Here is a 10,289-nt window from a genome sequence, read left to right as displayed (position 1 = left end):
CACAGCACGGGAGGAAGGGAGGACCGCGTCCTCCCCTGGATCGCACATGCCCACAGAACAGGAGGAAGGAGGACCGCGTGCTTCCCTGGATGGCACACACAGCCCACAGCACGGGGGAACTCGAGGCCTCCCCTCAGTGCCGCTGTAGCTCACATACAACCACCGCACTGGAGGAACTAGAGGTTGCTGTCCTCAGCGTTGCTCTAGATCGACCTTCTCTGCCCCCATCCGGAGATTAGGATGTCTGTGACAAACCTGGTGTCTCCAGAGAAACACTGAGTTAACCAAATGTGTGGAAATATGGAGACCCTGTTCAGCTGCCATCCCATGACTGATGAAATACATCAGCAAAATGGATCCGCAAGCCCTGTCTCCTCCCTCCTGGATAAACTCTGTTCCAAATTCAACTCTTTCCCAAGGAGCATGGTACAGGGAGTCTGGCGGGCCCCAAAGACAAGGGGAATGTAGGTTTTATCTTCCCAGCTGGTGGACAGGAGGTCCCACCAGTGCCTGAGCCAATGGAAGGGGGCGCTCAGGGCTGCAGGGCCAACACCAGGGGGCGGGACCCTATTTGTTCCCAAGGGGTAGAGCTACCCTAATACTAAGTTTCTCGTTCTGTAACATGAAGGAACTGAAACTTGATGGAATTTACCCAGAAAAAAAAATCTAGAAAAGGAAGAGTTTTACAATTGAGAATTTATTATGCTTTAGCTAATAACTGAATAAAGATACCATCCATACTGGGAATGCAGGTCAGGTTTCAGGGCCTCACTCAGCGGCTCTGCAACTTGGTGGAAATTATCCAGCACCTCCTCAGCCTGAATTTCATGAACAGACCACACTGACCTCTGACTCCTGAGAGCTGTTGGATGAAATCTCATGGTTCCCTCCCCTTCCTCACCCTCATTCTAAGTATCTTTTCTGATCTATACTTTCTATGATTTTTAAATGCTCACTTAGCAATCCCTGGGGCAGAAAAAAAAAACAACTATCTGTAATACTATGAAATATCTCTCTCTGACTATAACTACTAGTACTAAAGTAGGGTGTATATCTGTATGTTTAAAGTCCTATCGAAATAAATGACATTCTAGCCAGCATAGCCCACTGAAGTCAGAAAGAACACATGACAGCCCTCTAACATTATTTACTTGTATTATTCTGTAAGTTCTAATCAGTACAAGGCATGAAATAGAAATGAATTAAAACTACTCAAAAGGAAATTACAATTATTATTATTGAGACTACATAACGAGAAAATGGAAAAGCATCAAATGAGGAACCATTAGACCTAAAAAAATGGCTAAATAGAAAAAATAGCTCTATTACAGTTAAAGAGAATGGGGAAAAAAGCCATTCACAAGAACAAAAACATTAAAAATATTCAGAAAAAAAGTTTACATGTTGCCTTAACCAATTATATTAAAAAGAAGACTTGAGTAAATGATTATAAAATCATTTCTGGAACAGCACATGACATTAGAAAACATCATTTCTTCCTAAACGAGTCGCTGGGCCAGTAGGGTGATTTCTCAGCGGGGTGGAGGACAGAATCTGTGGTGGTTTCAGGTCACACAGGCCTCGGAAGACCCAGATCCAGGCCGCCGCTTTCCCCCAGTCTCCAGAGATCCCGCGAGCTGCCGTCAACATTGGCACAGCGGCTCGGCCCTCCGGAGTGTGGAATACAAGACCAGAGATAAAATTCAAGAGAATGAGAGGGAAGTCCACAGACTGAAAGAAAATATTCACAAAAGACATACCTGATAAAGGACTACTGTCCAAAACATACAAAGAACTCCTAAAAGTCAACAGTAAGAAAATGAAAACCCAATTTAAAAATGGACAAAAGACTTGAACGAACACCTCATCAAAGAGTAAAACCAAAAAGGCGAATTCCTATTTCTCATACAAAAACAAGCCTGTTTCCCACTTTCGTGTGCAAACACTAATAAGAAAGATGGCGGCGGTAACTGGCGCCCAGTCTCAGCGAGGCTGGTGTGATACAGGGCACGTTTATTTCAACGAAGACATTACACACTGAATCAAGATATACAGATGGTGAGTAAGTGTATGAAAAGATGCTCAATAGCATACGTCACCAGGGAACTGCAAATTACAACGAGATACCCTCACACGAGCGCTAGAGCGGCCAAAATGCAGAACATTTCCCACCACCAAGTGCTGGCGAGGATGTGCGTCCACGGGAGCCCTCCCGCACCGCACAGCGCGCGTGGGACCGGAGCATGGCGCCGCCACTCCGGAGGGCAGCGTGGCAGCTTCTTACGAAACTAAACCTACTCTCACCCTACGGTCCAGCAGCTGCACTCCTCAGTACCTACCCAACAAGTCACAAACTTATCGCCACTCAAAAACATGCACGCAGCTTCATTCGTAATTTTCCAAACTTGGAAGCCACCGAGACGTCCTTCAGTTACCGAACTGCTAAATAAACTGTGGTCCATTCAGACAACAGAATATTATTCAGCACCAAAAAGAAAGGAGCCTTCAAGCCACGAAAAGACATGGGAGGAAATATAAATGCAGATTACTAAGTGAAAGAAGTCAGTCTGAAAAATCGACATACTGTGTGATTCCAACTCTACAGCATTCCGCAAAAGGCAAAACTATGGAGGCAGTAAGATCAGTGGTCGGCAGAGGTTAGGGGGTGGGGGAGGAGCAGGCGGGGCACAGAGGGTTTCGGGCAGTGAGACCACCCCGTGTGACCCTGTCACGGTGGGTACGTGTCCTCACACATTCGTGCAAAGCCACGGAGCGTGCACCACCAGCAGCGACCCTGATGTAGACTGTGGACTCTGGGGGATGACAAGGCGTTCATGGGTTCATCAGATCAGTGGTGGCAAATGCACCGTCTGCTGGGTGCTGATGACGTCTCCTGTCACGAGGCTGGGGGAGGGGAGGGGGTGCAGTCTATGGGAAATCTCTGCACCTTCCCCTCAACTCTGCTGTGAATCTAAAACTGCCCCTGCCTCCACAAAATAAAGTCTATTAAAAACAAAAAGAAAATAAAAAACTGGCTCAATAACACACGAGTAGAAAAAGTGAACAGGAAAGGGAAGACATATTTTTAAGTCTAATTAAAGGTAACTTGTGGTACCTGTTATTAAATGCGTTATAAAACTTCAGTTAGCAAAACTGCAGGAATGGGACAAGAATACACAGAAGAACTCAACAGAACATAGTGGAAAATCTCACAAACCCCAACGTGTAGGGTGATTTTAATATACAGTAACTGGCATGAAAAAGAGAGTAAAAGAACAGTTTTTTTAATGGATTTAAAATAACTGGTAACCTATTTTGAGAAAAAAAAAAAGTTAAATCCTTATTTACACAGCAGACAGCAAAATAAATTCCACACAGATGAAAGAGTTATTCCTTTTAAATGAAGCCATAAAGGAACTAGAAGACTCTGAACTCAGGGAAGGAAATGCCTTTCTAGGCATAAAAGCAAGAGGGAAAAAACAAAGAGAAATACAGAGATTTTATCTTTTTTTTTTAAGTTCTTAAAGAAATCATTTACCTACCTTGATAAAATGTCTAATTTGAAGTGCATACATATTTATAACAAATCAAATACCGGGTGTGGTAGAGTAAAAAATATTTGGTCTTTGTCCCTGTTTCCTGTCACGACGCTTCTAAAACCCTTGGAATTTACAGCCTTTTGTATGCTAATGATGTGGCTGGGGAGGGGGCTGGTCACCAGAAAAGCCAAGCCTTACAGCACTTTCAGCCTGCTACCATCCCCTCCCCTGACCCACGGGAAGGAAAGCCCTGGAAATGGGCCAATGGTTTAATCTACCATGCCTCGGTAATGGAACCTCCCTAAAACCTCCTAAATGATAGGGTTTGGGGAGCCTCCACATTGGTGATCACATTCATGTGTTAGGAGGTGGCGTGTCCAGAGAGGGCAAGGAAGTTCTGAACCCCTCCCCATACTTGCCCATGCATCTCTTCCCTGGGGTTGTTCCTGAGTTTTACCCTTTAGAGTGAGTAATGATGAATAAATAAGTTTGTTTATATAAATACAATACACATATGATAAGACACATGCACCTGTATGCTCACGGCAGCATCACTTACAATGGCCAAGACATGGAGGCAACCCACGTGTCCAGCGACTGACGAATGCATAAAGAAGATGAGACGTGTGTACCATGCGCGCACACACACACAAATGGAATATCACTGCGCTATAAAAAAGGAATGAAATCTTGCCATTTCTAACAACATGGATGGATCTACAGCATATTATGCTAAGTGAAATAAGTCAGAGAAAGACAAACACCATATGATTTTACTTTCATGTGGAATCTAAAAACAAACAAAAAGAAAGGAAAAAGAAACAAACCGACAGAAACAGACTTACAGATAGAAAGAGCAAGCTGTCAGTTGCCAGGGGGCAGAGAGGGAGGGAATAAAAGATACAAGCTTCCAGTTGAATTAAGATAAGGGGATGTGACATACAACATAGGGAATTAGTCAAAAACACTGTAACAACTCTGTATGGTGACAGAGGGTGGCTAGATTTATAGTGGCAATCACGCCACAATGTGTAGAAATGCTGAATCAATATGCTGTACACCTGAAACTATTATAATCTTTTGTGTCAACTACACGTCAATAAAATTAAAATAAAGTAGAGGTTAGCAAATAACGGCCCCCAGGCCAGTGCAGCTGTTTTTGTAAATAAAGTTTTATTGCAACACCCACTCATTCATTTACATACTGTCTTGGGCTGTTTGTCTGCGACAACCGCCAAGCTGAGTAGTAGTGACAGAGACCATCTGGCCCCCAGAAAAGCTTAAACTATTTACTGTCTGGCCCTTTACAGTAACATAAGGTGTAGGACCCAGAATAACTATTTGCCTCAAGTCACAAAATTAGCGACAGTGCTGAGACCCAGATCTGCCGCCTGAGTCCCGGACAGAGACTCTGTCAACACACCTTGCTACTTACTCCCTTTTCCCTGGTTCCCATTCACTTACCGATCAAATTATGAGCTCTGAAGCGGAGAGCCAGTCCCTGCAGATTTCTTGTAGTGCTATCAATGATGAGCATTTCAGGCTTTCCCTCGTCACATCACCTGCTAGACTCTTCAATCTGGACCCTCCTGCCCCCAAAGCCTTGCTGCCCTCCTTCGGGCTTCCCTGTTGCTCTGAGGTGACAGCTTTGTCCTGATCCCTCCAGCTGCCCTTCAGGCCTTGACCCTCACCTCCCAAGGCACCGACTCACTGACCAGCTTTGGCAACTCCCTTCTTCCAGCTTTTCTCGACTACTCTTTAATTTAAAATTCAGGCTCTTCTTTCACATCTGAACAGCCACACTGAAATCCTACCTGTTTAATCTGCATTCGCCTCTAATCCCTCCTCCTCAGACAAGTATTCCTTGTAAGACATCATAAAGCCCTCACTCAAAAATCTTTATTATCTACCTAAAAGGTGAAGTCTGAACTCCTTAATGGGGCTTTCCCAGTTCTCCCCTAAACAAATCTTCCTGTGCCAGTTAAACTGCATTGCTATGCCTTTCTCAATATCCTTCCTCAAGAGCCAGCTTAAACTGTTCCTCCTCCAATAATTAAGTAGAAAAAAGAGGTGTACAGAGAAAAGGGGAGGGGTACACATGACAGTTCTTTTCTCACCTGTTCTAGTACTTCTTGCTTGCTAATTCACCAGAGGACTCTTACCACCCACGTAAGACTGCTATCAATATGCTCAGTATTACAAAACTTCTTACAGCAAAAAGTAAAACTGTACTAGGACGCCTGGGGGGCTCAGTCGTTGAGCGTCTGCCTTCAGCTCAGGTCATGATCCCAGGGTCCTGGGATCGAGCCCCACATCGGGCTCCCTGCTCAGCAGGGAGTCTGCTTCTCCCTCTCCCACTCCCCCTGCATGTGTTCCCTCTCTCACTGTGTCTCTCTGTCAAATAAATAAATAAAATCTTTAAAAAAAAAAAAAAAAGTAAAACTATACTATACAGGCATTTGAGCCAAAACACAATTTCATCAATGCTTTCCTAAGGCACTGATCATTGAAATCCTAAAACTTTTCTTTATATAAAATATCAATATTTGGAAAATGAAGAAAAATGATATCACAAGTTTATGATAACCTATAAGAGCAATAATGTAGCAAAAAATAGCAACTCAGAGTGCCTGGCTGGCTCAGTCAGTAGAGTGTGTGACTCAGTCTCAGGGTCTTGAGTTCAAGCCCCACCTTGGGTATGGAGCCTACTTAAAAAAATACATATATTATTGCACATATACATATAAACTCAGAGAAACCTGGATTCTGGATTCAAATTATTCTTCGTGACTGTATAACTTCACTAAATTCCTCAAATGTAAACTACTGTGATTGTCATTATTGGAGGTAGTGCGGAGATAAACGTAGTCTTGAGCCCTGAATTAAACAACCAAGTCACAGTTCTCAGGGGAAATACAGGGTCAGGTTTCCGTCCTTGTTTCATGTGTGTTTCTGTCCGCAGACCTCTTATTCTGTATGTACTGTTTCATTAACACCGTAACTCACGCCTCAACAGAGCTTGCTCCTGGTGCGTCTCCTCCATAAGGCACGTCGCAGCCTTCCTGCCCAAAGGCACTCTGGACAGCACTGCGACACGGCGCTTGGCGGCCACTGAACTCGGCGCAGGACTGCGTGCGAGAGCCGGACCGAGAAGGTGGGGCGGAGCCCGTTCAGCCTCGGCCAGGAGGGTGTGCGCAGACCACTCTCTCGGGGTTCCTGTTTTTTTTTTTTTTTTAAAGATTTTATTTATTTATTCATGAGAGACAGAGAGAGAGAGAGAGGCAGAGGGAGAAGCAGGCTCCCAAGGATCAGGGAGCCTGATGTGGGACTCGATCCCAGGACCCCGGGATCATGACCTGAGCCGAAGGCAGACGCTTAACCATCTGAGCCACCCAGGTGCCCCTCTCTCGGGGTTCCTAATAAATTTGAGCGAGGAGGTGGCTCTGCAAATCCAGAATGGGCAGGTCACAAGAGGTAGTGTGCCCACTGCTGGGGGTCACTGGGAGGACCTGCAGTGACATGTGTCCAGCGCTCGCCACAGTATCCGGCACGCGGCAGGAGCCAGCATGTATCCCCCAAACTGAGACAGTCACTAGCTGTAAAAACATCTCTAAGGACTGCAGTACTCCACCGACTGTGTATTGCGGCCAGAGCTCCCAAGAGGACACTAGAACCAATGAGCATCAGCCACTGAGTTTCCACAGTGAGAAGTTTATACAGAACACTGTACTCCATCTACAAGACTCGAAAGGAAGCCACAGTTTTCTCTCTTACGGAACATCTGTTACTGTCTTGGGAAGCGAAGAGCCCACGCGAGGTGCTCCCTGGACTCACTCCCTGTGTGCATGCCCCGCATCTACCCCACGCGCTGGGTCCCTCCTCCCCTCAGTCTCTGTGATGAGCAGAAGTGACAAGACTCCGTCTTCCCTCAGAGCACCTCCCCCTAGACTTTCGGGGCAGAAACTCTGGTTTATCTGACTACCCACGAGTCTAAGACCAAGAAGAGCTCGCTCAGTGTGTGAGGAACATGCAGGCAAAATGATCTGTTAATCCATGAACAGACAGGAAAACAACAAAGTCTACAAAATGCTCGTGGCTGTCCCTAGAGTGGATCTTGACTCATTCTTAAATGACAGGTGAAAGCCCTCCTGAGCTTCAGTCTTTGGCTTTTAATCCTGAAACGGGGGTTCATTAGCCCCTGTATTACACCTCAACCCCAAACCCAGACTTCCCGGCAGGTATTTACCCCTCATGACTCCCGTGGCGGGGTCGCCAGCGAGGGGACATGCAGCTGCAGGACACAGCCTCAGAGCAGGAGGGTCACTCCCAGTCTGACTCTCACACTGAAGCCCACGCCGTCCAATGCACATGTGATGTGGAGTGCTGATTTTTAAGAATGTTCTCAGTCATGCTGCCTCCAGCTCTAGTGAAAACTTATAAATTAGGACGCGAAACTCTTGGGAGTAACAGTTTTAATCTGGCATTTATGGGTGAACATTCTACACAGCAGTGCACCAGGGCCTGGGAGAGGCAGACCCCGAGCCTGGGTCACTTCTGTCCGCACATCCCTCGCTGTGCCAAGGGACAGGCCGCGGGCCGCAACACGTGCCTGGCTAAGCCCTGGGAGGCCCACAGGCCAAGCGAGCACCAGAACCCGCAAACCTCCTGCACAAGCTCATCTGGGTCTGGGGGGCTCTGGAGCTGTGCTGTCCACACAGGACCCGAGCTAGGACAGCCGAGGAACCGCATTTCCAACGATGCAACATCAATTTAAAAACAGATACTCAGCTCAGCTATTTTAAGTATGTGTGGAACAACCTGGATAAAACCTACTTTTTTGAACTGCACATTTTATAAAATATAAATATTCATCAAGTATTTCTGATGAAAAGCTAACATTCAAATTGAGACATGCTGGTAAATGTAAACTACACACCAGATTTCAAAGACTTCATATGGGAAAAAAATACCTCATTCACAATTTTTTTTTAAAGATCCAGGTATTTATTTGAGAGTGAGCATGCACGAGTTGGGGGAGGGGCAGAGGAAGAGAGAGACCTCCTCAAGCAGACTCCAGGCTGAGCAGGAAGCCTGACTCCAGGCTGGATCCCAGGACCCTCAGTTCCTGACCTGAGCTGAAATCAAGAGCCAGATGCTTAACCAACTGGGCCACCCAGGTGCCCCACACAAATTTTTATATTGGTTACATACTGACAGAATTAATATTTTAGATACACTGAATTTAGAAAATGGCATTGAAATTAATTTCACCTTTAAAAAAAAACTTTTTTAACATGGCTACTAGAAAATTTTTGCATTTTTTTTTCTGTTAGGCAGCCCCCAAGTAAGAGAATCCTCAAACTTTCTTTTAAGATGAGTTAACTAAATCTAGCGGGGAGGGGCGCCTGGGTGGCTCAGTCGTTAAGCGTCTGCCTTCGGCTCAGGTCGCAGTCCCAGGGTCCTGGGATCGAGCCCCGCATCGGGCTCCCTGCTCCACGGGAAGCCTGCTTCTCCCTCTCCCACTCCCCCTGCTTGTGTTCCCTCTCTCGCTGTGCCTCTCTGTCAAATAAATAAATAAAATCTTTAAAAAAAATAAAAAAATAAAAAATAAATCTAGGGGGGAGGACTGAGTGTTTTACCTGCCATCTTTTCTCTTTTCTAACTCTGCCTCTTCTTCCCTTCCCTCAGATAATCCTCATTTACTTACATATGACAAAACCAGTTCTGCTGACTAAATTAGATTTAGCTCCTGAGTGTCCAATGAGACTAACCCTACAAAGAAGCATTTGCTTGCCCCATCATGAATCTGTATCTAGAAATGTCTCCGATCTTCTAAGGCTGGAGAACTCCTATTCATCCTTCCAGATCCAGTGAAAATGAGCCCTGTTCTAGGATTCCTTTACTGCCTTCCCTTCATTTACCCCTCAGCACCTCACACAGCACTACAGAGCAGCACTCAGCACACGTGGTGGAGTTCCTGGAAAATCCTGCGCCTGGACCATGCATCTCACAGGTACTGACGGACGCCCACCAGCTGCGTGCCGGGCGTCTTCTGCTGTTAGGGACAGAGCAGGGGACATAAGGTCCTTTCTCTGTGCAGTTGTCCATCTAGAGTCTAAGTGACTCTTCAGAAGAGAGATAATAAGTGTTCTCTAAACACCTATCAAGCGACTAAAATGCAGGAAGTCTGCACCATGAGCGCAGAGCCGGCTGTCTTGCCGTGCAGAATCACCCATTCCCGCCCCCTGCCAATCTGCACTCCACCAGGTGAATTCACATGGACGGCACGTCCATCCCAGACTGCTAACAAATATTCTCAGAGCCGGAAAGAGCGCTCAGACAAGCCTGACTCAAGTTGGATCATCACCTAACTAGCCGTACGGCCCTTCCAGGTCACCGTCCTGCTTTGAGACTGGTTTCCCCACCTGGCAAATGGTGGCACCAACCCATGTCAAGGGCTTATCACACAACAGATGATAAAGGTTAGCGCTGGCTTATCCTTATCCCAATTCTACAGCTCAAAAACAAAACCAAAGCTCCGCTAGGTCCAGGGGCTCGAGTGGCAGAGGTGAGACTAACTCTAGATGCATCAGAATCTGAAATACCAGGCTGTATTTTCACGGGAGAGCAAGGATTCTGACTACAGTACATCCGGTGATGTGGTAAACAGGACTGGTAAGGAAGTTCTCAGAAGTCTTCATTTAGGCTCCTAAACATATGAAAAGTGATTTAATATTATCCATGAGAAGA

General features: G+C 45.9%; 1 protein-coding gene across 1 annotated transcript in view; it reads right to left on the bottom strand.

The window, feature by feature from the left end:
• Positions 1 to 4,235, bottom strand: part of TDRP (testis development related protein) — a 31,027-nt gene extending 26,792 nt beyond the window's left edge. The window contains exon 1 of the mRNA XM_035004345.1: positions 3,543 to 4,235. Coding sequence (XP_034860236.1) covers positions 3,543 to 3,575 — 33 coding nt within the window. The 5' untranslated portion in view covers positions 3,576 to 4,235. The remainder of the gene's footprint in view (positions 1 to 3,542) is intronic.
• Between the last annotated feature and the right edge of the window lie 6,054 nt (positions 4,236 to 10,289).

The sequence above is a fragment of the Mirounga leonina genome, unplaced genomic scaffold (assembly GCF_011800145.1).
Source record: "Mirounga leonina isolate KUSES-001 unplaced genomic scaffold, KU_Mleo_1.0 Mir_128, whole genome shotgun sequence".
Lineage (NCBI taxonomy): Eukaryota > Metazoa > Chordata > Mammalia > Carnivora > Phocidae > Mirounga > Mirounga leonina.
Note: the sequence above shows the minus strand (reverse complement) of the source record. Positions and strands in the feature narration are given on the sequence as shown.